The following is a 26,856-nucleotide window of genomic DNA, read 5'->3' as shown; positions in this document are numbered from 1 at the left end:
TGGCGGCTGTCAACGGCAAGTCGTTGAACGTCATGGAGGGTGGTACAGGGGTCTGTCTTGGCATAAGCACCCAACGCGAACCCGTGGAGAAACATATGTATGAATCATGGACTTTTGCAGAGTTCTGTCTTGAGGTGGCAATCTGATGAATTCTTTGATATGGATTATGAGAATATCTCAGCTCTTGGCAACCGGCCAGGTCCAAACATGAAAGATGGCGTGCATTATCAGATCAAACCAACCCCAGACCCTATGACGCCATAGCCGATGGGACGGCGCCCCGCATCTACTCCCGTGCCCCCCTCCCGCCGCTGCGGGGTGCCCCCGCTCCCGCCTTGCCGGGACCGAGGCCGGGATGGCACGCTGGTGCCGTTCTCTTGCAGCCATTTATTCGATTGGGAATTCGAATTCGACATTTAAGCCACATTCACGACATCGGAGATAACCTGGTACTACCTACAGTGAGCGCTTATAAAACCCTCTTCATCACCACCGAGACCACCCTCACAAACTCACATATACCTCATAGCGTCCTACACCAAAATGAACTCCATCGAAGCCTCCCACGCCCCCGACGCCTCAGGCGCAACCCCCAAACAGCTCGACCACATCCCCAACCTCAGGCTCAGCGACGGCAACGAAATCCCCTTTGTAAGCCCCCTCCCTCCCATCATCTCACCTTCCCTCCCCTAACCATCTGTATAAAAGCTCGGCTACGGCCTCGGCACCGCAAACTTCAAACGCGGCGACAAGTCCAAGTTCAACGAAGATGTCGTCGCCGCCACCGTCACCGCCCTCAAGGCAGGGTACACCCACCTCGACGGCGCAGAAGCCTACAGCAACGAAAAAGAACTCGGCACCGCCATCCAAACCTCCGGCATCCCCCGCTCAACCCTCTTCATCACGACCAAAACCTCGTGCCGCCAAGGCGAAACAATCCAACAAGCCTTTGACCGCTCCCTCTCCAACCTTTCCCTCGATTACGTAGACCTCTACCTGATCCACTCCCCTTTCTTCGGCTCCCCTCTCTCCTCTCCTGAAGCCCTCCAGTCGGCTTGGGCAGAAATGGAAGCGATCAAAGACTCGGGCCGCGCCAAATCAATCGGCGTCTCCAACTTCCTCCCTCACCACCTGGAATCAATCCTCTCAACAGCCAAGCACCCCCCAGTGATCAACCAGGTCGAATACCACCCCTACCTCCAGCACGAAGATGATTTTGTCGATTTCCACAGGAGGCATAATATCGCCTTGGCGGCATACGCCCCGCTGACGCCGATCACTAAAGCCCGGGGCGGCCCGGTGGATCAAGTCTATGAACGACTGGCAAACAAATACGGAGTGGGGGAGGGGGAGGTAGGGCTGAGGTGGGTGTTGGATCAGGGGATTGTCGCATTGACAACGAGCAAAAGGGAGGAGAGACTGAAGGGGTGGTTGAGTAAGCTGCCGAAATTCAAACTCACTCCCAGAGAGGTGAAAGAGATAAGCGAGGCGGGGAAAGGGAGGCACTACAGGGGTTTTTGGAATAATAGGTTTGAGGAGGGCGATAGGCGGTAGGGGGTGGTTGGGGAAAGAAATTGTGTACAAAAGACCATGTTCGTGAAAGAATCAATGGAAAAGAGCTTGGAGTCTCAGCCAAAGAATAACATGCAGACTTGCCTGATCATATGTGTAAGTGGCTATACATGTTGTTGTTGTTGTTGTTGTTGAAAAATATGGCGAGGTATCAAAGCGGTTCTTCACCTGTTCGACGGGACGCATGTCAAATCAAGACTTTTCATAAGATGTAAAAGAAAATGCAATTTTTGTATGCGAAACTCTGCAATATATATACAATCCTCTCTTCCAACGACCCCCTAAAAGGATTCCCCAACCAACCAACCAACCCCCAAAAGAAAAAAAGAAGAAGAAAAAGAGATATCCAATAGATATATATGATGACAACAAGAAGAAGACTCGATCCCACCCCCGATTATGCATGTTTTCCCTTTTTTTTTTTCATCCCTCCTCTTCTATTCCTATCCCTCCTATCCCATCCAAATCTATCGTACCACTCCCGAAGCAATTTACCTCCAGTTATCCCACCGATTCTGAACATCGCAAGTAGCCCCCGGCACGCTAAAAGCCCTATTGTCACCCCCCTCCCAGCTAACACCGGCAACACCGTTCGTGATGCGGATGTACTTGTACTGAACACTGCTCCCGGCCTGGATAGGCAGAGTGATAGACCACAACGGGTCCCCAGAGGTGTACTTGGACGCGGAAAGCGGAACAGCCTTGTTGACGTCCCAGCTGCCGAGCTCGGGAACGTTGCCGACAACCTTGATCACCTGGCCCCAGGAAGTAGAAGCGCGCTCGTTGAACGTGACAAAGACCTTCTCGGGGTTGGTGCAGCCGGTGGGAACAGCGGTGATCTGCTCGATGGGGGCGTTGGCGGCGGGGGTGAGGTTGGAGGGGAAGACAGGCGTGGGGGGGAGGTTGTAGTTGCCGGCAACCTCAAACTTTTGGCACTGTCCGGCGGGGAGGGCGGTGGCCTGGCCGGCGCCCCAGCCGGTGGGGATGTAACCGTCGCGGCGGGCGGTGGCGGTGAGGAAGGCGGAGTAGGACCAGGTGAGATCGGGGGCGGCGATAGGCTGGCCGGTGTTGCGGTCAATCTGCTCGTTCATGGCACCGTTGGAGTGGGCGTACTTGGAGGCGACCTCAATGAAGCCGTCGGCGTAGGCGGTGATGGCGGAGACGATCTGGTTGTAGGTGGCGGAGCCGGCAGCGTGGGTGCCGACGGTGGCGCCCGAGACGTGGTCGCGGAAGAAAGGAAGGGAGGTCTGGGTGATGGCGATGGAGCCCTGGGCCTTCCAGACGAGGAGAGCATCGTAGAGCTGCTCGGCGGCGGCAAAGGTGGCGAGGAACCAGGGGTTGCCGTTGTAAAAGACATCCTCAGAGTAGCGGCCAACAGCGACGGCCTTGTTCTGGGCGATGCCGCGGTTGATGTTGTAGATGGAGCGGAAAGAGTCGACGACGACCTTGTGGTTGGAGAGCGCCCTGTCGGAGCAGGGCTGGAAAGTGTTGGCATCGCAGCCGGCGGAGGGGTCGAAGTTGTGGATGGAGGCGAGGATCGAGTTGGCGTCGCGGCCGCGGCGCCACTCACCACCGTTGATGTTGGAGACAACGAAACCCTCGCGAGCGTTCCAGAAAGACTGCTGGAAGCAGAGAACCTGAGGGGCGACGGCAGTGTAAGCACGGGTGGGCTTGCCGAGGACGGCGCCGAGCTGAGCACCCTCGACGAGGGCACGGTGGGTGCTGGCGATGGTGAAGAAGGAGGAGCCGGGAACCTCCTCCCAGAGGTCGAAACCGGTCTGGTTCCAGTATTGGGCCGAGTACTTGAGATCGTTCTCGATGGTGGGCCAGACCTGGGCGTTGGCAACAGCCTTGTGGCCGTTCTCAACGAGCCACTTGGCGTAGCGGATCAGGGCAATGGCACGGAGGGGAGGACCATCGCGCTGGGGGCGGCCCCACTCGCCGGTGAACTCCTTGAGATCAACCATGAACTTGGGCTCACCAAGACCCTGGCCGTCGTTGAGACCACCGGCCGGGTTGCCGACACCCTGAAGCTTGGCCTGGGAGGAGACAAAGTTCTTGAGCTGGGTGTGGAGACCCTCAGTGTAGTTGCGGCGGAAGGCATCGGCAAGGCCCTTGTAGACGAGGGCGGCATCTCTGGTCCAGGTGTAGAAGTCTGTTGGTGTCTGTCAGCAAGTGCGAGTGATATCAGAGAACCAGTAAACTTACAGTCAGGGTCGGAGCGGGAAGGGCTGGCAACAACGACACCAGCGGGAACACCCTGGTTGCGAACAGCACAGCCATCGGGGCCGATGTTGCAGAGGAGCTTCTCCCAGGCGATGGGGGTCTCTCTGTTGATCCAGTCGTCGACGTTGCGCTTGAGGAGGTTGGCCTCATGTCTCTCGACAGGTTCGGGCAGACCCATCACCGACTGAACGGCGCAGGCGCCCAGCAGGGCGAACTTGGACAAGGCGTGCATGGTGGGAAGGTATTCGTAGAGACCAGAGGCGTTCAGGTTCAGGTTCCAGGTCCAAGGGTTGATTGACTCGGAGGCTGCTGCTGGGATGAGGTCCTGGATGATGTTGGGAACGGCGAAGAGAGCCATGTTTACTTATACTTGGATCTTCAACGTGTGGTACCGGGAGGCTGCCGTGCTCGGGCCGGGGTCAAGCCAAGGACCGCCTCAACGTCAAGGGCGTCCACGGACGTCCAAGCCGTTGGCACGGTGGGGCTGCGGAGGGAAGGGCCGACCTCAAGGTGTGAGCAAGATGGCTTCTCGGTGTTTCTCGTGCTCGGTGCTACGATGGCCAGAGCAGAGAGGCAGGGCCGGGAAGCAGGGGTAGGACCCGGGTCGCGGGAAGGTAAGTTGACAGCGTTGCAACGGAGCGTCTAGAGGCGGTTGAGCTACTGTGTATGCTATCAAGCGTGTTCTATTCCCCAGGTCGGCCGGCTATCTGCTCTGAATGAGGGTTAACCGAGATACCAGGCACTTGACCACACTTCTTGGAAAAGCACCGATGTCTAGCCGGAGAGACCAGGGCCTGAAGACGTCACCAGCTTGGGCAGCCATGGCAGTGGACAAAGGGGATTGGTCGTCTTGATCAGTTTTACTGGGTCTAGCAGACTGCCGCGGCTTGTGGTGGTGAGCAGGGCGGTTGCATGAACCACGGAGAACGCCCTTCAAAGCATGGAGATTGAAGAATCTCACTTACATGCAGTGTGGGGAGCATGGACTGGGGTACAGAATCGTATGGGGTATGGGGAGGATGCCAAATCGGGCCACCCGAGACAGGAGGAGGAGCACTAAACTCAGGCACCGTGCTTTTTCTCCCCTGCTGTCATCCAAGGTCTGTCGTCTATCTTGCTGTTGTAGATATGCAGGTGTGTGTATGTCTGTACCTGTGTACGCGTGTAGTATGTGCTTGATCTGGGTGGTAGCCTACATGATACGCAATCACCCTCTCTGATAGAGAGCATCTGATGGAGACAGCCTCTCTTCTCGAAAAATAGACGATATGCAGGTCATGGCTAGCCCAACGGTTGCGGTAGCGTCGGCCCCGCAATCGCAGATTCGAATCGGTCCGTCCGGCGGTTTCACGCCCTCCTCCCCCAGAGAGGAATCTGGAGGATGGTGAGGTCGCAGTGCCGTTCCCCGCATCGGCAGCCGGACGCCAGATTGTGGGGTCCCCGGCTTCCCCACGAGAAAGGAAGCTCGCACCGAAGCCTCACTTTAAAAAAAAAATCATCGTCACATGCCTCAGCCACAGATCGCCGCCAAGGAACAACTTCAGGCTCAGCTCTTGTCACGCCGAGAAAGGCCGAACGACACTTCGGGATTCAGAGCAAACATGAAGCCATCGTGATCGGTCCGTTTTCTTGGAAACTTGTGAATGGCTTCGGAGCAGCCTCCGAACGTGTTGCCAATCATGGAAACCCGCCGGAGATAACGGACAAGAATTCAAAGCAAAGAATCACATGATATCAAAATGTAGGTCGCTATGGTTTCCCCCAGCATCACAGACCGACGGTCTCTGCGAACGGCTTGGAATATAGCATCTCGTAAAATCAGTTTACACCCCGCTCAAGCGCCGCCGAAACGGCGCGAACAGAGCTGCCACAGACTTCGGTCAATCTTGGTTCCTGTCGGTAGAGCTGACATCATGAGGAGAAGATGGCATCCTTGGTAATACCGAGCTGCGCCAGCGCTGCGACTCTGACCACCCGAGGGCAGCAGAGGAACACTGGGCACAGGACCGTTGAAGAGAGAAAAAGGAAAAAGAGAAGTTGGAAAATCTCAGCTTGGCTTCACCTAAATACTGGCAAATTTTTGGTGGAGTGTGGCCCGTGCACGCATGCAAATTTGCCAGCCTTGCTGTTTGTCTGGCTTATCTTATCAATCCGGCTCCACTTTCGAGCATGTCAGCCTCATCATGTCCAGCTTGGCTCGTCGCCTTGCCTTGGGCTTGCCTTGCCAATCAAGGTTGGTCCTCAATTTTATCAACTCATCATCATTTTGCGCCATTAACAACAAAAATGGACGCTGCGTCGATAGAAGAGATCAACAAGGTCCGCCGGGCCATGGGCATGAAGCCCTTGCCTTTGCCTGGAGCAGCGCCACAGGAAGCAGCGAAAGAACCATCCCCAGACCCCGAGACTGGCGAGAAGGCGAGCACCCTCGAGATTCGCGAAGCAGAAGGATTCGAAAACTACAGAAAGGCGCAAGAAGCCGAAGAAGCGAAACGGAAACGCGCCGAGAAGCTTGCTGCGATCAAGAAGGCGCGTGAGCTGGCTCAGCGCAATGCGGTTCTGCAAGGCAAGGGCCTCGCAGACGACGATGACGAGCTCGACACCAAGTCCTGGCTGAAGAGCCAAAAGAAGCGACAAAAGAAAATCGAGGCGGAAGAGAAGGCCCGGGCAGAGAAGGAGGCAGCGGAAAGGAAGGCGGCTGAGCATACAGCTGCTGACTTGGCCGGTGTCAAGGTTGCGCACGACATGGCCAGCTTCCTGGATGGAGATGATCAGGTCCTCACATTGAAGGATACGGGTGTGCTGGAAGAGGAGGAAGGGGATGAGCTGGAGAACTCCGAGCTGAGGGAACGGGAGAAGCTGCAGGAGAGGCTAGATCTGAAAAAGAAGAGGCCAGTATACGACCCAAACGACATTGACGAGACGGGTCAGATTGGGATCCTGTCGCATTACGATGAGGAGATTCACGGAAAAAAGAAGAAGGCTTTCACGCTGGATGCAGTGGGGACGTCATCAGATTTGGCCGACATTCTTGCTCAAGCGCCAGTTCAGAAGAGAAGGCAACAAGTGGGGGATCTCGACACTCTTGGTAGGCACCACTTTCTTCATCCACAGCTTTCTGATCGCCACAACTAACAGAATCTCAACAGAGGACGCTCCTCCCCCAGTGTCAGACTACCTCGATGCCTCGGAGATCAAAGTCAAGAAGCCCAAGAAAAAGTCCAAGTCATCACGGCAGAAGAAGGATGACGACGACGTGCTATTCCCAGGGGACACAACCAACCTCGATAACGACATGGATATTGACAGCGGCGCCATCACGTTCACGAAGAAGCGCAAAGTTATCACTGACGACTTTGCTGACGACGAGGACCTCCAAACCTCCCTCGCTCAACAAAGACGAGATGCCCTCAAGAAACGAAAAAAGACTCGGCCAGAGGACATTGCCCGTCAGCTGAGGGAAACAACCAACGACCCTGATGACGCTCTCCCCTCTACAGAAAAGGCCGTTGTCATTGACGAGATCAGCGAGTTCGTTGACACGCTCCGCGCAAACAGGGACCAGGAGGAACAGCGCAGAAAGGCGCCCAAACCCAAGCTAGAAAACGGCCCCGCTGCGGTGACAGCGATGGAGGACGAGTCCTCGGATGAAGAAATGGCCGACGCCCACGATCCGCGCAATGAATATGAGCCCTCCTCCACCCGCCGCGCCACCACCCCCTTGGCCGACCTCCCTCTCGGCGTGGAAGAAGAAAAGACGGTCGCCCAAGGCATGGGCGCCACCCTCTCCCTCCTCCGCGACCGTCACCTCCTCGAAGAAGGTCAGGGCGCCGAAGCAGCCGAAAAGTTCCGTCAGCGCCAGAGATTTCTCGCCGAGCTCAACCGGCGCATGGCTCTTTTCGATGAAGAAACCCGCCTCCAGCGTGAGAAGGACCGTGAGAGCGAGCGGTTCAAGAGGATGTCGACAAAAGAGAAAGAGATGTGGCAGCAGCAGCAGAACAGCATCAGAGAGATGCACCAGAGCAGGGTTATTGATGCCTTGTATCGGGAGGGGTACAAGCCGGACGTGCAGCTGAGGTATATTGATGAGGACGGGAGGAGTCTGGGTCAGAAGGAGGCGTTTAAGGAGTTGAGTCATCAGTTCCATGGGAAGGGGTCTGGGAAGGGGAAGACGGATAAGAAGCTGAAGAAGCTGGCGGAGGAGAAGAGGAGGATGGAGCAGAGCATTTTGGATGCGGGGCAGATTGTGGGGTTGGGGAGTGCGGCGAGGGATCAGGGGAAGAGGAGGAGGGAGGCGGGTGTGAGGTTGGCATAGATTCTGAAGGGTGGCCAACGGACATAAAGGTGCTTTACCCTTTCCTTGTTTCTGATGGACTTTGTTAATATCACGTATTTGTTATTTTGCTGACAGTGGTGCTTGATCTCAGTTGTGCGGTTCAGGGTGAGTTCCGTGTTGGTGATGTTGATGTGATTTGATGTGTCGTGAGGGCTTCATTGACTTGTATGTGTTTGTTCAAGTGCTCAAGGTATGTGTAAACACATGAACGTTGAAGTGATACTGTTAGAGTACATTTGTAAGTTTTAACGTAGACAACTAGTTGAGGGTGTCTACATGAAATGAAAGGTCAACTGCCAGCTTTCTGGGATCACGACAAAGCCATGACTGAGCTCATTTCGGGAAGACCTGTTGGGATATCCATGGTCTTGATTTTATAGTAGTTCAAAAGTCAACATAGAACCTCAGGATATGACATATATTCGCCTGCCTCATCCGATCTTGATAAGCCTGGCCTGCTAGCACGGTACAAACGAATTTGTTATCAACGGGTGTTTGTAAGAATATCACAAGACGATTAGTTGTAGACACAACGACGGAAGATACAAAACCAACCTAGTCAACCTCGAGCATTGAGGGCGAGATGCGGCCAAGAACGTCAATCTGTAACCTTGAATATGAGCACTTACAATTGTTGCAAAAAAAGAAAAAAGAAAAAATAAATTAAAAAAAAAAAAAGAAAGAAAGAAAGAAAGAAAAAAAAAAGCCTTCCCCAGCCCAGTCAGCCACTGAACCCTCCTCTGCATATTTCACATCGCTCCTTTCGCCGAGTTGCGGTGAAGTGGCGGGGTCACTAGGCGTGTCGTCGATGTTGTCTTGTGGCGGGGCAAATATCGAAGCTTCTCTTTCGACTTCACAAGATCACACACTCCGTTTTCCAACAACAGCAACCGCAGGAACAAACCATTGCCGAGGTAACTATAATACGTCGCATTCAAAGCTGTTTGTACTTTTAACTAACCGAGTCACCAGAAAAGCCAGTATATGTAGCATTCCCTTCTCGAGAAAGCCTGTCAAAATTATTCGACTCGACTTGACTCGACTCTGCAACCACCTCATCACCCATCATGGAGGGCTCCTTCGACCTCGGAGATCTGATGGACCTCGACCGCTCCTTCAAGCCGCCTGTCAAAGAGGAGAAGGAGAAGATCCCCCCGCTTAGGAACGTAGCTGGTCACATGTTTGTCCCCGTCAGTTTCGACCTCACCACAGCGACACCCCTGCAGGGCCGGATGCAGCGCCTGGAGCACATTCTCAAAAGTATCGAGTTTCACCGCCAGGGGTCGAGAGAGAATCTGTACTACATGTTTGATCGCGAGAAACAGCGGCTTATCAACGAGGCTGAAGAGGCCGAGAATCAGCTCGGTCAGGACTACCGCCCTGCTCTCACGCCGCAGGAGGAGGATTCCTTCTTGGCGAGTGTCAGCGCCCCGGCTGATCCGAATAAGGATTACAATGTCAAGTCGGAAGCTGTGCTGCCGTTGAAGCAGGTTATCAGGCCGGAGCCGGCGGACAAGCCGTTGCCGGTGAGGGAGAAGACGGTGAGGGACTTGATGTTTTTGATTGAGAGCTCGATCAGCGAGCTGGACAGCTTTGAGAATGCGATGAAGGGCATCAAGGACAAGTATGCGGTGTATGTGGAGAAGGAGGTGGAGAAGATGAGGGAGTTTGAGGTCAGGCCGGAGGAGAGGATGGGTGCTTAGAAGGCGACGGGTTCAACTGTTGACGGCGTCCGGGTTTCCGGGGATGCTGTTGGGAGCGATAAGAGACACCGTGGATCGGGAGATCACTCATTGGATGTGTCTGGGACACCTTTGGCTTCGGGGGAGGAGAAAGATTTGGACTTGGCAAAGACATTTTCGGAACTGGCGAAGCAGGAGTCTTCGGCTACGAGACAGCAGGGCTTGATCACACCGAGACAGGTGTTGCTGCGATCAAAACATGTACCGTCATCATCACCATTGTCAAAGATCATTTCGTTGACAGAGGATGAAACCTCGCTTTCGTCAAGCACAGCTACACCCTCGGCAGCACAGGCTTCATTGATGCCGGAACAAATCTCGCATCTGTCAAAGAAAGCCTCACCGTCGGCGGCACAGACTTCGTTGACGCAAAAGCAAACCTCGGTTCGGTCGAAGAAGACCCTACCCTTGACAACACCAGGTCCATTGATGACAAAAGTGGCCTCCATGCCGTCTAAAAAGGGTACATCTTCTACAACACAATCCCCGTTGCCGGCAAAGACGCCTTCATCACCGTTTGAAACGGCGACAGCCTCACCCCGCTCAACAACACCAGCTCCTCGGAGAACCATCCAGAACCACACCAACATCACTCCCCAATCTGGCAACAGCGGTCTTCCCCGAAAACAAACCTACATGTTGCCTACCGAATCCTCGACCAAAAAGAAGAGATCGATAAAGTCGTCCAGTCTCAAGCCTGTCGCCATCTCTCCCACTCCAGCTGTCCCTAGCCCTTCTAGCTTGTCTACACCGACGATGGTAGCCACCCGACCCAACCTGCCCATCTCTAGCTCTTCGACGGGACTGGATAAACTCGGATCCCTCTCCATCAGCAACGACCCCCCCCAGAAGCGGTTGGCTGATTTTTTATCTCCGCAGCACAGTGGTGATGATGAAGCGGTTGGAAAGCGGCCGCCGGTGAAGAAGAGCAGACCGAGTATAGAGACAGCTAGTGGTGCTGAGACAGAAACACCACCACCAGGCACTGGCAGTTCAAGCACGAAGAGGGTTGTCAAGAAGAGGGTTGTCAAGAAGAAGGGGATGCCTCCAAACTCGAATTGTTTGGCGACGATCTTTGCTAATGCGAGTAATGTTGTTGGGGAGGAGAGGGAAGGGGAGAAGAAGAAGGGGTATGAGACTTTGAGTCCAAGGGCGAGGAGGGCGGCGCAGGAGCGGCAATGGAGGGAGGTGAAGGAGGAGAGGGAGAGGGAGAGGGAGGAGGAGGAGGAGAGAAAGAGGGAGGTGGAAGGGAAACGAGGGTTTGGGAGGGAGGGAGGTTGTGTGGAGGTAGATGAGAGGTTGTGTAGTTGAGGTTAAAGGGATGGGGGTATTTGTAGGTTTGTGTAGATACAACGATGTTGGGATAAGGGGGGATGGGATTTGTGGGATGAATACTGTATATTGGACAGGCGAGTCTTGTGTTTGAGATAATAGAGAATTTTGGTAATTCTTGTAAAGATTTGAGGATGTGATGATATTGTCTTTTTAAGGCCACGCCGAGTAAAATCATGGATTGGTGTTCTGCAAAATGCAGTTCACCGTGCCATTCACCATGCCAGGAAGCATTCCCGAACCATCACGTGCGATTCGATCAGTCCCCCGGGATGGGGAGAACTGAAAAGTCGATGTCTATGGGAAGCTATCACGGTCCCTCCACAGCTACGAAATGCCACTCTCGGGTCATCTGGCCTCAGACAAACGGGTCCCCCCTCTCATCGAAATCAGAATGCCACGAAAAGATATCTTGAGATCATTCAATCCACCGAAAGTCATTCACTCGCACACAAATCAAAATGGACAATAGTCACAGGCAAAAATGTAGCAACCGCCGGTAAGAACCATGGCTCAACGAGACACGAAATCTCTCACCTGCATCCATAAACGGAGCCAGTATAATATTTTTTCTCTCTTGGTGCACATGATAGAGGAGGAAGTTCCGTGGAAGAAGTTAACCAGTACCCTCCTACAATAAGTGACCGTTGGTACAATATGGAGAGAAAAAGAAAAGGAAAAAGCGAAAAAAAAAAAAGAAATTGGTGGGGGAAGACATTTATGGGTGGGCGGGATTAGAATTGGGTGGTTGTGATTGGTTGGGTAGGTTGGGTGGGGGACCCGCAGTTTGGTTTGCCTCATTGATTGAATGCACGAGCCACTTGCTAACGACGAAGCTCTCGAGGTAAGCTTGCGGCTCTGACCCCCCTCGTTATCACGGAACAAGTTGGCCGCCCTCCCCCCCGCCGACGGCAACGAGAAACGAAACACCCCCCTTCCCCCCCGATCGAACTTCGACGACAGACAGCGATACCCAACTACCGGCGAGATCGAACGGGCAAATACGCAACAATGTTGAGGCAGACATTGGCTCGCTCGGCTTGGCGGACGCGGGCCAGAGCCAGCTTGGTCGCCAACAGGACGTTTTCTACGACGACGGTGAGGCCGGCTGAGGTTGAGCTTACCATTGGTGAGGATCGCAGTCTTTGGGATGCAGAGGGACAAGTGCTGACGCTGGAGATGTAAATAGATGGGAAGAAGGTTTCGATTGAGGGTAAGAAAAGGCCGAGCTCTCTTTCTTTTCCCTCGCGATAAAGGTTTCATAGGCAAAGGGGGATGGTTTTGCTGATTTGGTCTTGGGGGGGGTGAATAATAGCTGGTTCCGCGCTCATTCAAGCTTGCGAGAAGGCGGGTGTGACCGTTCCCAGGTATGTTCAAGTCCACGGACTAGTGGAAGGGAGAGATGCTAACATGGAATTCCTCAAACCAGATACTGCTACCATGAGTATGTCACCAATGGTGTCAACAACAACAAACAACAACGACACCGATATTGATAAGATATGTGTCTCTAGGAAACTCATGATCGCCGGTAACTGCCGCATGTGTCTCGTCGAAGTCCAGAACGCCCCCAAGCCCGTCGCCTCGTGCGCATGGCCCGTCCAGCCCGGCATGGTCGTCAAGACCAACTCGCCCCTCACACACAAGGCCCGCGAGGGTGTCATGGAGTTCTTGCTCGCCAACCACCCCCTCGACTGCCCCGTCTGCGACCAGGGAGGCGAGTGCGATCTCCAGGATCAGTCGATGCGCTACGGCGCTGATCGTGGCCGGTTTCACGAGATTGGCGGCAAGCGCGCGGTCGAGGACAAAAACATTGGTCCTCTGATCAAGACGAGCATGAACAGGTGTATTCACTGCACGAGGTGCATCCGCTTCTCCAACGACATTGCTGGTGCCCCCGAGATGGGCTCGACTGGTCGTGGCAACGATATTCAGATTGGCACTTACCTCGAGCAGAACTTGGACTCGGAGATGTCGGGTAACGTTATTGATTTGTGCCCTGTCGGTGCGCTGACTTCGAAGCCGTACGCCTTCCGGGCGCGTCCTTGGGAGCTGAAGAAGACCGAGTCGATTGATGTGTTGGATGGGTTGGGATCCAACATCAGGGTTGACTCGAGGGGTTTGGAGGTCATGCGCATCTTGCCTCGTTTGAACGACGATGTGAACGAGGAGTGGATCAACGACAAGACTCGCTTTGCTTGCGACGGTCTCAAGACGCAGAGGTTGACGATTCCTCTGGTGCGCAGGGAGGGCAAGTTTGAGCCGGCTACTTGGGAGCAGGCTCTTACCGAGATTTCGCATGCTTACCAGACGCTGGCTCCCAAGGAGAACGAGTTCAAGGTTATTGCTGGCGCTCTGACCGAGGTTGAGTCTTTGGTCGCCATGAAGGATCTTGCCAACAAGCTTGGTTCGGATAACCTCGCTCTCGACATTCCCGGCGGCAGCCAGCCTATTGCTCACGGTGTTGATGTCCGGTCCAATTACCTCTTCAACTCCAAGATCTGGGGCATCGAGTCTGCCGACTGCGTTCTTCTCGTTGGCACCAACCCCAGACATGAGGCTGCGGTCTTGAACGCCCGCATCAGGAAGCAATGGCTCCGCTCTGATCTTGAGATTGGTGTTGTTGGCGAGACGTGGAAGTCTACCTTTGAGTTTGACCACCTCGGCCGGGACCTTGAGGCCCTCAAGACTGCTCTCAGTGGCGAGTTTGGCAAGAAGCTCGCTTCCGCCAAGCGGCCCATGATTGTTGTTGGCTCTGGTGTCACGGAGCACCCCGACGCCAAGGCCTTTTACGAGGTCGTCGGCAGCTTCGTCGACAAGAACGCCGGCAACTTCCAGACCGAGGAGTGGAGCGGCTACAACGTCCTCCAGCGCCAGGCTTCCCGCGCGGGCGCCTTTGAGGTCGGCTTCGTCGTCCCCAACGAGGAGGTGGCCAACACCAAGCCCAAGTTTGTCTGGCTTTTGGGTGCCGACGAGTTTGACGCGGCCGACGTCCCCAAGGACGCGTTCATTGTTTACCAGGGCCATCATGGTGACAAGGGCGCCGAGATTGCGGACGTTGTCCTGCCCGGTGCGGCGTACACGGAGAAGGCGGGCACCTATGTCAACACGGAGGGCCGCACGCAGATGACGAGGGCCGCGACGGGCCTGCCGGGCGCCAGCAGGACGGACTGGAAGATCATCCGGGCGGTGAGCGAGTTCCTTGGGGCGCCGCTGCCGTATGATGACGTGGCTCAGCTGAGGGACAGGATGGTGGAGATTTCTCCTGCGCTGGCGGCGTACGATGTTGTCGAGCCGGTTGCGCTGAGGGAGCTGAGCAAGGTGCAGCTTGTGGAGCAGAACAAGGGGGCGAAGGTTAGTGGGGAGCCATTGAGGAAGGTGGTGGAGAATTTTTATTTTACGGATGTGATTTCTAGAAGGTATGTTTTTTTTTTTTTTGTTTTTTTTTTTGTGTGGTTGATGAAGCTGACATTAAAAATAGCTCCCCGACGATGGCGCGCTGCTCGGCGGCGAAGGAGACGGGTGATCCCAGGACGAACTTTATGGCTCCGGGCATGGAGGAGGATAGGCCGATGGGACAGGTTGAGTATGGTGTATAGATGTTTTGAGCAGGCAAGCATACCTACAGGATGGGTTTGGGGGGTGGAAAAGATGTGTTGTGTGTAGTTGTGTTTTTGTTGTACAAGGTTGAGACAGGAAGACGAATAGAATGGTTACCTGTTGCAGAGTTGTTTGTGTTGTTTGTACATATTGTTTTGGGGGTGGGGGTGTGATAGGGAGAGAGGTATATATGTTTTGTGTTGAATGCTGTGTTTGTCTTGTGAGTGTTGAAATGGTGAGGTGATGTAAATGGGAGATGATGAGAGTGGTCAGGCGAAACATGTCACAAACCGGAGGGATCAAGATGTAGTTCTTGCCCAAAGTATGAAGAATGGCAGTTGATGTTTTGAGCAGCAGGTACCTACTCGTTCAGAGACTCGACTAACCATGAATAGGCACAATATCCTCTTTTTCCCTTTCCTGTTTTCTGTCTTTCCACCCCCTTCCCACCCCCCAACCCCCGAACCCCATAGTGATACTCAATTGCGTGTCCGTCACCATCCACCATCAATTAATTATATACATATCCCCCTTTTCCCAGCATGTAACCACCCCTCCCTAATCTCTCTCCCTCTACCCTTTTCCAATCCCCTTTGAGCACCCCTGACATCCCATTTCGTCCCCCCTCCCCCACGCCGCTCCCCCATCCAGTCCAGCCACATCCCACCACAGTTTAAGTTGCAGAGTGTAAAATGATGAAGTGAAGTGAGTCAAATACTCGTCGTGGCGGTGGTAAATTCTTAGTTGTGCTCATCCCTGGCCTCGTGCCAACTCCTATCATCCCCCTCGCCTTCCTTCCCGAATTGAAGCCGGGAATTGGTGCGAGCTACCCTCTCGTCCATGGAACGCCCGGACAGGAACCAGGTCAGCCAGACGAGGAAGAAGAAGCAGGAGATCCAGATCAGGATTAGACGGGGGGAGCGCGGGGTGCGGGGGGCGTAGGGGGAGAAGTATTGTTTTGCCATTGCTGCTTCTTTCTTGCGCGTTTTTCTGGTTGGGATGTGTGGTTGTGGTTGTAAGGTGTGAATGAAAGTTGGTGATGGTATGTGGATGTATTGTGTTGTAACTATGTTGACGTGGTGGTGGTGGTGGTGGTGGTGGTGAAGCTTGATCTTGGCGGCAGCTCTTCGCAGATGTCAATGCCGTTTCCTCAAGCAAGTCGACGCCTCTTCTCTGAAAACGGAGATTGAGTCCCAATTATGCCGTACAACCAGCTCCGTTTCAGTCGACCGTTTCAAAAAGATAAAGTTGAGGCTCAAAAAGCAACAAAGTGACGTTGTTCACTTCCAACTCGAAGCTCGAGCTTAAAGAGCTCCGAGCTTCCGGTTCTCCAATCGATATGGCCCGTGCTAAAGCTCTCACTCCTCACATTCAACCCTAACCCGATCAGCATGTTCGAGTCAGTCAAGGACTCAACACCACAAAAAGATCCACCGGTATGGAGAACAAAAAACATACAACACCAGGGATTCCCCAGTGGTCACCCACCTGAGTACTAGTCTGGCGATCAGCTGTTTGACTAGGGGAGAGCGGACGGGATCCCGTATTTTCAGCTGTCTGTGGTCGTATGTGGTTGTCGGGGGCGGATTGTGTGTTGATATGTGGTGGGTTTTATGAGTGGATAGTAGCCATGCTTTGCAGTCCCAAGTCTAGGTGTAGAAGGGGCAGCAGACATATGAGGTGTTCACACCACGAGAGACTTCTCGCAAGGACATTTTCAACAGTCCCAAGACTGGAACAATACAAGAATAAACATCTTATAACACTGCTATGCCTATCGCATTATGCAGACCCTCCAGGCATCCGAAACCATCGCGCCCTTTCCTGTCCCACGATCACCTGCATTTTCTCCCTGCTATGTCTCTGTGTAAACTGATCTACCCAGCAAAGGCATTCCCCAAATCATGCTCCTGTATCACTTGTTAGCACATCTCTCTCTCCCACCAATGTCAAGGGCAATCTCACCTTCATATACTCCCCCCCCTTCTCCTCATACTCCTGCCTCGTCACCCTCGCCCTCCTGCACTCCCCCGTCCCAGCCCACCCCGCCGCCCCCCTCCAAGCATCCAGCACCGCATCCCCCGCCCTCCTAACCCTCAACTCACTCCCCGCAGGCAACAACCCCATCAATCCCCTCCTCAACCTCTCGTCAAAGTTCTCAAACAACGTATTCCCCCCCGTAAAGAAAACATCCCTCAGAAACTCATCCCTATACTCCTCCCCTCCCACCCCCATCAGCCTCTGATTCAAAATATCCCCCGCAATCTCCACAATGCCCGCTTGATCAACCCCCGCGATCGCGCTCGGCTGAAAAATCACCTCCGGCACCCTTATCCGTTCCACATTAAGATGCAGCCTGTGCGTCTCGGCCGGATTAGAAGGATCAAACGGTCTCGGCCCATACCGGAACGCATGCAGCAGACTCTTGGACCAGTCGTTCTGCGCCTCAAGCGTGTTCTCATAAGTAAAATCCTTGTCATACTCCAGCAAGTCCGCCTCCAGCGCCCTCACCGCAGCTTCCAAATCTTCTTCCCCCTCCTCGTCGTCGTCAGAGTCCCCCTTGTTGGCGCCGATGGCCACCGACCGGTAAACACCCCAGTCAGCATCATCCGCCCCAAAGTCATCATCATCCCCTCCGCGCCTCCGCTTGCGGCTCCCGCCCGTAGGTGTGTCCGAGGCCAGGTTGGCAATGTTTTTCATGCGTATTTGGCTGGCGAGCGACTTGCGATTGCCCAAATCAGCCTTCAGCCGATCCCGTTCCTTGATCTGCGCCAGCTTCGCCAACCTCGCCTGCCTCTTGTCTTCCAGCCACGCCTCGAGATCATTCGTTCTCCTCTCCTCGTCCAATCTCGCCTCCTCTGCTATCCTCGCCTTTTCAGCTTCCTTCTCCGCCCTGGCCCTCGCCCTCGCATCGTGGTTGGACTTCAGCAGCCGTTGCTGCCTCTTTTGCTTGATCCCCGCCTCGTCGAGCTGGTCATCCGGCACGTCTAGGAGGCTAAAATCAGGGGCTTCCTGCTCCTCCTCTGGTTCACCCAGGTCCTTTGTCCGCTGCTTCTTGATTGTCTTTTCCAGCTCCTTGATAATCTTCTCGAGCTGTGCCTCGTCCTTGACTTCAGCATCATCGAGGATTCGCTTCGTCTCCTTCTTGGTCTGGTCAACCAGCCGCCTCTGAACATCCTTGTAGTATTCCAGCTCCTCTTCCTTCTTCATCAGCCGCTCGAGGCGCATCTTGGCGGCTTGCTCCTGTAGTCTGCGGCCGCTTTCCTTCTTGCGCTCAGCGATCCGTGCAAGTTCCTCTTCCGATTTCTGAATAATGACCTCTTCGGTGTAAGGATATTGCACAATGCGTTCTCTGTCCTCCAGGCCGGTCCATTCTAGGTACCCCGAGAGTTCCTTGTCGTAGTCTAGAGATATGTAGCAAAAGTCCCGCACCATTTGCTCAGCCTGGGAGGCGTTCAGCTTCCCGGGGAAACCGGTGTGGTACTTCAGCTTGATGAGCTTGAGAAGGTATTCCGCCTCGTGCCAGCCGCCCCAGTTCAACCTCGTAGCTTGAGCTAGCATGGGTTTTTGGTTGTAGATAGGAATGAGATGGGTTGAGCTGTATGATGAGGATACGACGAGGCCTGTGTCGCCCTTGTTGTGGCGGTATGAGAAGAGAGAGTCGATGCCAGTGACGAGACTTGGTGCTTGGTAGCACTCAAAGATGATTTCAGCCATGGCTGGAAAGTGTCAGCACAACAACAGTATCAAGATAGAAGGGGGGGAAACACATACATTTCCTCGAGTATGGAAAGTTGGCGACAGCTTCCGTCATAACAATAGGCATATCAATCCCGCCCTCCACCCCATTCATGCCAAGCTTGATGAAGATGTGGTCCAAAACATGCTCCATCACATCCCAGTTGCTTACGATGCCAGTCCCGGCCTCGAACGCATTGCGGATATGTCCCCTCGCAGTGGTGTCGGCATAGCAGTCCTGGCCGGCGAACGAAAAGGTCTTGGCTAACTTGCGATCTCGGTACTTGGACATGATCGGGGGGATGGACAATCGGGGTTTGTCCTCGAAGGACCAGCCTGCGCGGACATTGTAGGAGCCTACGAAAAAAACAACAATTGACATGTTAGCAATCTTGGTCTTGGTGTTGGGGACAGCAAAGCAAGCTGGCATACCATTATCAATGACAATCGCGGCCTGCCCTTGAGGCAAGGCTAGGGCGCGCTTGCGGCCGTCTGTTTGTGGCTCTAGGTATTTCTCGAATCTGGCTTCCTTGACCGGGTGCAATGTCGGTGGTGGGAGGGTCATCCAGGCATCTCGTGTGCTGACAACCCCTTCCATTGCCGAGGGCGCCATTGCTGCGAGTCGCAGATGGCAGGTGTACGGAAGCGCGCAACGTAAGGTTTCTGGTGATGATGTTGACGAGTTTGGTAGAAATTCTCGAGGGGATTTTGGTATGATTCTGGACCGGATGATAACGTACTTGGAAAACTGGTTGCTAATAAAAGAGATATTATTGCTTTGCCAAAGAGCAAGATGGAAGTTGTAAGTCCAGTGCGCAACGCCGCCATCCGCCTCGAGCTTGCCGCTGCCGGGAGCTGTCAGGGATGCGCGCCGCACCGTGCTGATACAGTTGGAATTTGGAGATGCACCGTGCGGTTGTTGTAGGCACTTACAGAAAGTCATCAAGACAATAGATGATGAATATATCGACTTTGGCACTCAGAACAGTCTAGAAATATAGTACTCCTAAACGCCGCTGTAAAATGCTTCCTGACATCAACATGATGAGCTTGCCGTGAACACTAGCCTTGTTGCTCAACCCATTGCAACTCTTCGCAGGTTACTTCACGCCGGATCTTTCAAGTTGTCCGTAGCTGTACCGGTGTTAGTACAGTTCACAGTTGCATGTGACCCTTTAAATCATGAGAGCTTACCCTCGAGATGGAAAAGGACATTGGACTGGTAATTCTTGAACATTTGGGCTACCAGCTCAATGTTCATGTTCTGAATGTTGATGTCCTACCAGCCGATTAGCTTGATATTAAGCAGTGATTTTGGAATATGATGTCCTACTTGAAGGGTCTTGTTCATGACAAGAATGGACTCGTTCAGTTTCTCCTGTATATCCATGAGTATGTGCTGTCTGCTTGCCATGTACCTGAGTTGACTTACAACATTGGTGATAATGCGCGACAGCAGGAGGTTCTGCTGATGCTCGTGTGGACTTTCCTGTTGCTTGTTAGTCCATAACATAAGGCAATATATATGAGAACGTACCATCTTGAGGGTTATCACAGCTCTGTCACTCCAAAATTGATGGCTTTCGTGGTAATAATGACTTGAATGGGCGAAGCATAACGTACAGCCCCACCCCCACAAAGTGTTTGGCGGGGCACGCTTTCTGGAGCGCGTCGACAGTGCGAACAGCAAAAGCGGTCAGACGCGGCAGAGGTTCCAACACTTGAAGCTCCCAGCACTTGTTCCAGAAGTTGGCTCGCCATTGATCGCTGACCACAGCCCGCCACCACTCACCCATCAGCTCTCCAGCATCACCATCATAACCATGGCATCACAGAACCCCGAAGTGCTCGCCGCGCAAGCAGCCCACACAGCCCTCCTCGAGCAACTTGACATCCACTCCATCCACAAGACCTTCCGCAACCCACACTGGCGCCCCAACCAGCGCCGCAACAAGAACATCAAGACCATCCTCGGCGACGCCCAAAAGAAGGAAGCTTCCGTGATCGCTACCCCCCAAGACGCCAGCGGCGCCGCGACTCCAAAAGACCAAAACGACGACGGCCTCTCAACGAGTGGGACGTCTACACCCGCCAGCAGCGGCGGCAACAGCCTTCAACCCAACCTCGCCCAGGCGTCGAGGAGCCTGTCGAAGCTGGTGCTGGAGAAGTCATTAAACAACAACAACAACAAGCAAGGCAATGGAAACGGCAACGGAGCCACGTCCTCTGCCCCAATCCCAACATACACCAACATCGAAGGCGCTCCTAGTCTAGCTCCACAGAAGCGGTACTGCGACGTCACTGGTCTACCAGCACCATACATTGACCCCAAGACGAGACTAAAGTATCACAACCGGGAGGTGTTTGGGATGATTCGATCTCTGCCCAATGGCGTAGGGGAGCAATTCTTGGAAGCCAGAGGGGCTCAGACGATACTGAAATAGAAGCGGGGCCAGTGGTTGGGAATGGCGTTCATTTGTTTTTATGATTGGGAAGCACGGCGTTACGGAGCAGCGCAAAGGCATGGCAGCAGTTCCACAACAGAATCATAAATATCAAGATAATAAATTGTTTGACCAACAAAGTCAGGCCCCATCTATGCAACTCGCTGCCTCTCGACAGGAGTATCAAGTTGACGCCCCGGCTTAATCGTGATCAGTTGCTCTCTGCCTGAGTATCGACAGACTTCCGGGTAAGGATCGGGATTACCAAACTCGGGGTGCTCCCAACGACGAGCGATGGGAGCCGTCGCGGCATGTGTTTTTGTGTTGAGGGGGACATGAGAGAAAAGCGAGATATATATACCTACCGTCATTGACCTTGGCCATTGGAATAAGAGCTGACAGGTCTGTCAGTACTGGCAGTCTTTTTTCCCAAGAATACATCATCCTGTCGGCTTTGGGTATTTGTTGCTGCTCATTGCTCAACCAGCTTGGTCCATCCTCAGATGTTTCTTCGATGCAAGAAAGATGATTTTGACTTTCTCCAAAAATTCAAGAAAAGACCAGCAGCTCCCGAGAGTGGAGTCTTATCATCAGCCAATCATATTCCATCTTTCTAACCAGGGCCCTGCCTGCCGCAACGAGAAAGAAATGCTTAGGCCCCCTTTCCGTCTGTGAGAGAACCCCTGAAGAAATGTCCCTCTTGGCGTTGTCCCTTCCTGTCGCAAGCTGTTGCGTTGCGCTTGCTGTTGCAGCTTATTCCCATCCATCATCCAACTACTTTCGTGTCTTTGAACTCTTGACACTTAACACACCACGACGAATCATCTGTAACACAGTTTTACCTATTGCGAGCTAGGCAGCAGCAGCTTTTTGATTCCTCTTCTCGACAGGACAGATATTACTTACCTTACCCTTTTCGCCCGACTAAAACGAGACTTTGATTCAAGGCTTCACACCACCAACGATCGCCGACCATCGTCTCGACGACGACTGTACCCTTCTCAAAATTCACCCCGAACACCGCCACGATAGCACCGCCGGGATCAGGAAACCGCAGCACCTGTCATATTTTCCGCTCGACTCAACGGGATTCTTCCTACGCACGATACAAACGTCAACAAAAAAGCAGACCGAGCAGTCTCTCACAAGGTGTGGGGGAGGCAATTCCGAGACCGTGTTCGGAGGAACACATCGTGGTGCTAGGGACACATCATCACGATTCTGTGGTGGCTTGCTGGACAGCTCTCTTGGCTGGTGCAATCATTAAGCAGAGACGTTGAGACAAGAAGATGATGTGGTTATCAGACTCGCAGAGTACGTTCCCCCCTCCCCCTCCTCACATCCCACCCACCCCTCAAGGTAGTAACTAACAACCTCCCCAGAGGTCGGAGTGGCCTTCTGCTCAGGCGGCGGCTTCTTTCTCATAGGGGGTGTACTCCTCTTCTTCGACAGAGCCATGCTCGCAATGGGCAATGTATGTTTCTTCTTCCTCTCCCCTTTCGCACCACCACTCACTAACCCTTTGCCCCCAGATCCTCTTCCTGATCGGCCTAACAATCATCATCGGCCCTGCCAAAACAGCCGTATTTTTCGCCCGCCGACAGAAAATCCAAGGAACTCTCGCCTTCTTTTCCGGCCTGACGTTGATTTTCCTCCGGTGGCCTCTGATCGGTTTTCTTATCGAGCTGTACGGGATTTTGATCCTGTTTGGGGACTTTTTGGGGACGATTCTCGGGTTTGCGAGGAATATTCCCGTTGTTGGGCCGTATGTGGGCATGTTGGTTGACAGGACGGGCTTGGGGGCGAGGAGGAATGCTGAGTTGCCTGTTTAGGTGATGGGATTCCTACAGGTGTTTAAGCGACGGGGTAGGAGGCAACAGAAAATGGAGGATGATCATGTTGAGGTGGTGGACGACGAGCTGGTGGACGACAAGCTGGTGGACGACAAGGTGGTGGACGACAAGGTGGTGAAAAGAAAAGATCCGATTGATGTAGGGGATGTGAGAAAGGCGGGGAGGAAGTGGAGGAAGACGTGGATGAGGATGAAGCCTGTGGTGGAACAAATGGAGAAGGAAAAGAGGGAACGAGGGGTGGAGATGGCGAAGAAGATCTATGAGGACTGGATTGCTGAACAGGAGAGGCAGAGGGTGGAGGCGTGTGCCAAGGAACGGCTTAGACAATTGGTACTGCGGAGGGAGATGGAGTTGACTTGTCGGGAGATTGAAAAGGAGAAGAGGAAGATGGAGAAGAGGCGGGAGTTGTTGGAGGCGTTTTCGAGGAATCCTAAAAAATACACTGGGTGGGTGAAGAGGGGGGCTTGTTGTGTAAACGTTGGTAGGGATGAGTAAGTACAACTTTTTTTTTTTTTAATATGGTGAGGTTTGGGTTTTTTTCTTCTTCCGGGAGAGGAGGGATATGACTGTCATGACGACGAGTATAACATGTGGTAATGGGAACAAGCGAAGATTGGACAGGTTACCTAGCTCTCTGTACCATCAATGGGTTGAGAAAAGTAAAGGGGGTATAGCGATGTTTTAATAGTGGTGGTGGAAAGGCGTTGGGAGAAAAAGAGAAATATTCCCCTGTTATAGATAATATTGATGGGGGAGGAAGGAGGGGTTTGTCTTGTGTACGACTATGATTGCAGGAGTATGAACATGGCCCTTTATGGGACAGGGATAAGAAGAGTGTTATAGATGAGGAATTCAGCGAGGCTCAGGCGCGCTTTGTGTTTTCAGCACATTGATATGTTTCTAAATCGTTGCAAGTGATGCGAGAAGCAGGAAAGGAGATATCAGCTTCTCAGTCGTAAATAGGGAACATAGACCTAGCTAAGTAGGGGGTTGCAAAAGGTAACAAGCATCGACTACCAGCACCACCAGCACCACCAGCACCACCAGCACCACCAGCACCACCAGCACAGCACCAGCTACACCAACACAATCAACAACAGCGATATAATCATCTCGAACCAGCCAGTTGTGCACATTCATTTGAGAGATTCAACAAAAAAAAAGGGGCGTCTTCTTCTTTCTCTTTCCCTCATTCCTCATCCCACCACCATCTCTAATCAACCATCTTCTTCATATGAATTGTCATAAACCCCCCTTTCTTTAAACAACCTACCGCCGCTTTCGTACACCACCGTCTTTCCCGCACTTAATAACCAAGACCAATCAGGTAATCAGCCAGCGCCTCGACCGTCTGGGTGGCGTTGCCGGCCTGGGCGTTCTCGCCGTAGTGGCCGACGAGGATGGCCTGTTTGGTCTTGACGATGCAGATACCCGTCCTCCCCTGGCGGCCGTAGACGTGACGGTCCTCGTTGCGGGTGGCAACGTAGCGCTCTCCGCCGACGTGGATGCCCTCGGCGAAGGCCTTGGTGGCGGCGGGGCCGTTGGACTTGTCGGTTTCGTTGAGAATGGAGATGATGGAGGTTATTTCTGAGGGAGAGACCTGGGCATGAGAGTTAGAATGGGGGATGGTTTTCGGGGTGGGGATGGTGTGGTGGCAGGGGTGAGGCGGTGATGGAGGAGGAGGAGGAGGAGCGGTGTGTAAAAGGGGGGAGGGGGAAGGATGGGAAAAGGGGTTGTTCATGTTGATGTTGGAATAGGGGGAGGGGGACGTACGGTGAAGCCGGGGGTCGCGGCCCAAGTGCTGTCGCCGGCGGCGCTGACGATGGCGGCTTTGTCGATGTGGCCGGAGCCGACGAGGCTGGCGGGGGGGGAGAGAAATGTTAGATTACTGTGGTAATAGGAGGGATTCTATGGGCATCGATGTTCAGGATGGTGAAGTAGTGGTTCGTACCTCGAGTCAACATAAGCTGTTGTTGTGGTGGTAAGGTTAGCTAAACCGACTCCTGAATATCCCAAGGTGGGGTTGTTTCCCCAAGCTTTGCTTCCGCGCGGGTTAAAACAAAACGACGTACCTTGCCAGGACATGATTTGTAGGTTGCTGTTGTGTGTCTGGTTCGGTGATGTGAGGGGATTTATTAGGGTGAGACGATGCCGATGTTAGGGCGAGTGTTGTGTTGTTGTTGGTGTTGTTGTTGTTGATGGGGGAGGGGCGCGCGAAAAGAAGTTGTTCGGTGGTTCCAGGTGCCGACGACGATCGGTTTCTGGGCCTTTCACTCATTCCAATTTACCCCGCCAGCGGAGGCCGTTTTGCTGAAGACGGGCACGGGAGAAGCACACCCAGCCTACCACAGTGAGGGACTGCAGCATTGAGTTTGTATTAGGTAAGCCACCTACACTATCCTTTTTGACCGCCAGTGTTGGGAGCGGTCCACCAGTCGTCACTCAAGCAACTGATTGCAGCAGCCCCTCGATTGAATGGAGCCTCATGTGTGCTGGCGGGCTCGGCAATTGCCCAACATTCGGCGGGAGCATCCGAGAAAGCTTTTTTCTTTGTCATTTTCTGTCCGACCACCCAATGACGGTTACCATGCCTCATATGCTCAATTGAGCATGAAAACAGCCCAGCCCGCTGTGATCATCTTGCGATAAGGTCTGCGATATGCCACTAGGATGACGACCCAAACGTGACGCATCGGTGGCTACGGCCAAGAGAAATCCTCAACTCCAAAAATGGAGACCAGAGTGAGTTGTTCTCTGGAGACATTATCCGATATTCGAGGGGCCATCGTCATCACCGGAGGAAGCTCGCTACCATTATCCGCCGCATCCTTCTTGTCGATTCTCTCGAGTTGGACACAGCTGAACAACCTTCTATTTAGCCAACGCGCTGAAGCAAAAGAGTCGAGACATGTGTGTGTGCTGGTACAAATCCGAGACGCTCAGAAGGAGATCATGAAGAATCACGCAAGCCGCCGTTGTTCAAACAATGTTCTAGAAGCCCGAGATCGAAACTGATTTACCCATCCAAGCGGGTAATCCTTCTCTTCTTCACCAAAATCTGACTCGAGGATATCAGCAATCATATCATTCTCAATCTCATCCCCAGGCGATCGTCCGTCCGAGGTTGACGGGGCCATATGTATTTCTGAGACGTAGCTCTACGGCCTAACCCTGTTTGTCACTACGAAACAAAGTCTTCGGCAATACTTGGCACTTGACAACTTCGACTTCAACTTCAGACGAGACGACACTGCAACACCCGCACGGTCTGAAGATGCCAAATTTCTTTATGGCCGTTGTCGGCTGGGTTGTTGAAGCATGAACGAGTTGGCATGTTTGATACAGCATGTCTCCACAGCTATGGCCAACGACAAACATCATGAATTTCCTTTCAGCGGTCAAGCCACCACTTGCCTGTTTCGCATGATGACTGAGGCCATTAACTCTTAGAAGCCCCGATATTACCAACGTCGTCAGCTCGGCTCAGACAGCAAATTATTCCAATGGCACCAAAACATTTGACTCGTAGCAATCGCTAATAAAAGCCCATCTTGGTTACGATGCCGAACATATCAGGCTTGGCGTCGTTGTCTTGAAGAAACGGCCGGCTCCGCAGTGAAGGCTAGTGTTGGTGCCCCTTGAAGGAGCGGAATCATTTCTCTTCAACATGTCCAACTCATCAGATGCCGCATGCAGTTTTGTTGTTCCTGCAGCAAGCCACCATCCCAAGCACCCACTAACCAAAGAGGGGTTGTCTCACAGTTGGGATCGGCATCATCAAGATAACAGACGCTCATGTGGTGACCAACTACGCATGGAGGCGGCTTATACCAGGAAATGACCAAGGTAGTCCACGACATTGAGCCTGTATAGTACCAGGCCGTCTCGAGAGCGGCCCGCGGAAGTTGTATGGTCGAGTCGGCGGCCCATCGCTCCGCGCCTGCATCCGGCAGTGTAACGACATATCGACGACAAAGATGCCGGATGGCACGGGGACTGGGGAGAGCCAGCAC

At 53.4% G+C, this 26,856-nt stretch overlaps 11 protein-coding genes across 11 annotated transcripts; 6 read left to right on the top strand and 5 right to left on the bottom strand.

Moving 5' to 3' along the window:
* Positions 1-199: 199 nt before the first annotated feature.
* QC762_304920 (uncharacterized protein) lies at positions 200-1,617 on the top strand. The gene is made up of 2 exons (XM_062888788.1): positions 200-651; positions 709-1,617. The coding sequence occupies exons 1-2, from the start codon at positions 544-546 to the stop codon at positions 1,552-1,554; spliced, it is 954 nt and encodes a 317-aa protein (XP_062744697.1). The 5' UTR covers positions 200-543; the 3' UTR covers positions 1,555-1,617.
* A 446-nt stretch (positions 1,618-2,063) lies between these two features.
* Positions 2,064-4,156, bottom strand: QC762_304910 (uncharacterized protein; the record flags this gene model as incomplete). The annotated part of the gene is given in 3 exon segments (XM_062888787.1): positions 2,064-3,404; positions 3,420-3,727; positions 3,781-4,156. The coding sequence occupies 3 exon segments, from the start codon at positions 4,154-4,156 to the stop codon at positions 2,064-2,066; spliced, it is 2,025 nt and encodes a 674-aa protein (XP_062744696.1).
* A 20-nt stretch (positions 4,157-4,176) lies between these two features.
* Positions 4,177-5,801, bottom strand: QC762_0052970 (uncharacterized protein; the record flags this gene model as incomplete). The annotated part of the gene is made up of 2 exons (XM_062883515.1): positions 4,764-5,801; positions 4,177-4,440 (listed from the first exon to the last, which is right to left on the bottom strand). Exons 1-2 carry the CDS (start codon positions 4,779-4,781, stop codon positions 4,177-4,179), a joined length of 282 nt encoding a protein of 93 aa, XP_062744695.1. The 5' UTR covers positions 4,782-5,801.
* On the top strand, positions 5,618-8,113 carry QC762_304900 (uncharacterized protein; the record flags this gene model as incomplete). Its single annotated transcript, XM_062888786.1, is given in 3 exon segments — positions 5,618-6,011; positions 6,023-6,886; positions 6,948-8,113. The coding sequence occupies 3 exon segments, from the start codon at positions 5,723-5,725 to the stop codon at positions 8,111-8,113; spliced, it is 2,319 nt and encodes a 772-aa protein (XP_062744694.1). The 5' UTR covers positions 5,618-5,722.
* Positions 8,114-9,201: 1,088 nt separating this feature from the next.
* QC762_304890 (uncharacterized protein) lies at positions 9,202-11,931 on the top strand (the record flags this gene model as incomplete). The annotated part of the gene is made up of 2 exons (XM_062888785.1): positions 9,202-9,771; positions 9,838-11,931. 2 exons carry the CDS (start codon positions 9,202-9,204, stop codon positions 11,185-11,187), a joined length of 1,920 nt encoding a protein of 639 aa, XP_062744693.1. The 3' UTR covers positions 11,188-11,931.
* A 206-nt stretch (positions 11,932-12,137) lies between these two features.
* NdufS1 (ndufs1 NADH-ubiquinone oxidoreductase subunit) lies at positions 12,138-14,906 on the top strand. The gene is made up of 6 exons (XM_062888784.1): positions 12,138-12,337; positions 12,398-12,421; positions 12,524-12,575; positions 12,638-12,652; positions 12,723-14,627; positions 14,690-14,906. The coding sequence occupies exons 1-6, from the start codon at positions 12,220-12,222 to the stop codon at positions 14,805-14,807; spliced, it is 2,232 nt and encodes a 743-aa protein (XP_062744692.1). The 5' UTR covers positions 12,138-12,219; the 3' UTR covers positions 14,808-14,906.
* A 1,481-nt stretch (positions 14,907-16,387) lies between these two features.
* ARP5 (Actin-related protein 5) lies at positions 16,388-19,489 on the bottom strand (the record flags this gene model as incomplete). Its single annotated transcript, XM_062888783.1, has 4 exons — positions 16,388-16,718; positions 16,774-18,527; positions 18,583-18,903; positions 18,979-19,489. 4 exons carry the CDS (start codon positions 19,487-19,489, stop codon positions 16,686-16,688), a joined length of 2,619 nt encoding a protein of 872 aa, XP_062744691.1. The 3' UTR covers positions 16,388-16,685.
* Positions 19,490-19,651: 162 nt separating this feature from the next.
* Positions 19,652-20,178, bottom strand: DAD4 (DASH complex subunit dad4; the record flags this gene model as incomplete). The annotated part of the gene is made up of 5 exons (XM_062888782.1): positions 20,084-20,178; positions 19,979-20,035; positions 19,880-19,924; positions 19,741-19,825; positions 19,652-19,680 (listed from the first exon to the last, which is right to left on the bottom strand). The coding sequence occupies exons 1-5, from the start codon at positions 20,084-20,086 to the stop codon at positions 19,652-19,654; spliced, it is 219 nt and encodes a 72-aa protein (XP_062744690.1). The 5' UTR covers positions 20,087-20,178.
* A 191-nt stretch (positions 20,179-20,369) lies between these two features.
* QC762_304840 (uncharacterized protein) lies at positions 20,370-20,990 on the top strand (the record flags this gene model as incomplete). The annotated part of the gene is made up of 1 exon (XM_062888781.1): positions 20,370-20,990. One exon carries the CDS (start codon positions 20,370-20,372, stop codon positions 20,988-20,990), a length of 621 nt encoding a protein of 206 aa, XP_062744689.1.
* Positions 20,991-22,282: 1,292 nt separating this feature from the next.
* On the top strand, positions 22,283-22,822 carry GOT1 (Golgi Transport; the record flags this gene model as incomplete). Its single annotated transcript, XM_062888780.1, has 3 exons — positions 22,283-22,304; positions 22,373-22,464; positions 22,523-22,822. The coding sequence occupies 3 exons, from the start codon at positions 22,283-22,285 to the stop codon at positions 22,820-22,822; spliced, it is 414 nt and encodes a 137-aa protein (XP_062744688.1).
* Positions 22,823-23,806: 984 nt separating this feature from the next.
* PFY1 (profilin, required for normal timing of actin polymerization in response to thermal stress) lies at positions 23,807-25,606 on the bottom strand. Its single transcript, XM_062888779.1, has 5 exons — positions 24,916-25,606; positions 24,795-24,810; positions 24,617-24,701; positions 23,897-24,443; positions 23,807-23,860 (listed from the first exon to the last, which is right to left on the bottom strand). The coding sequence occupies exons 1-4, from the start codon at positions 24,926-24,928 to the stop codon at positions 24,150-24,152; spliced, it is 408 nt and encodes a 135-aa protein (XP_062744687.1). The 5' UTR covers positions 24,929-25,606; the 3' UTR covers positions 23,807-23,860; positions 23,897-24,149.
* Between the last annotated feature and the right edge of the window lie 1,250 nt (positions 25,607-26,856).

This window comes from Podospora pseudocomata, chromosome 3, assembly GCF_035222375.1.
Source record: "Podospora pseudocomata strain CBS 415.72m chromosome 3, whole genome shotgun sequence".
NCBI lineage: Eukaryota > Fungi > Ascomycota > Sordariomycetes > Sordariales > Podosporaceae > Podospora > Podospora pseudocomata.
This window is presented reverse-complemented; position numbering and strand designations above follow the sequence as displayed.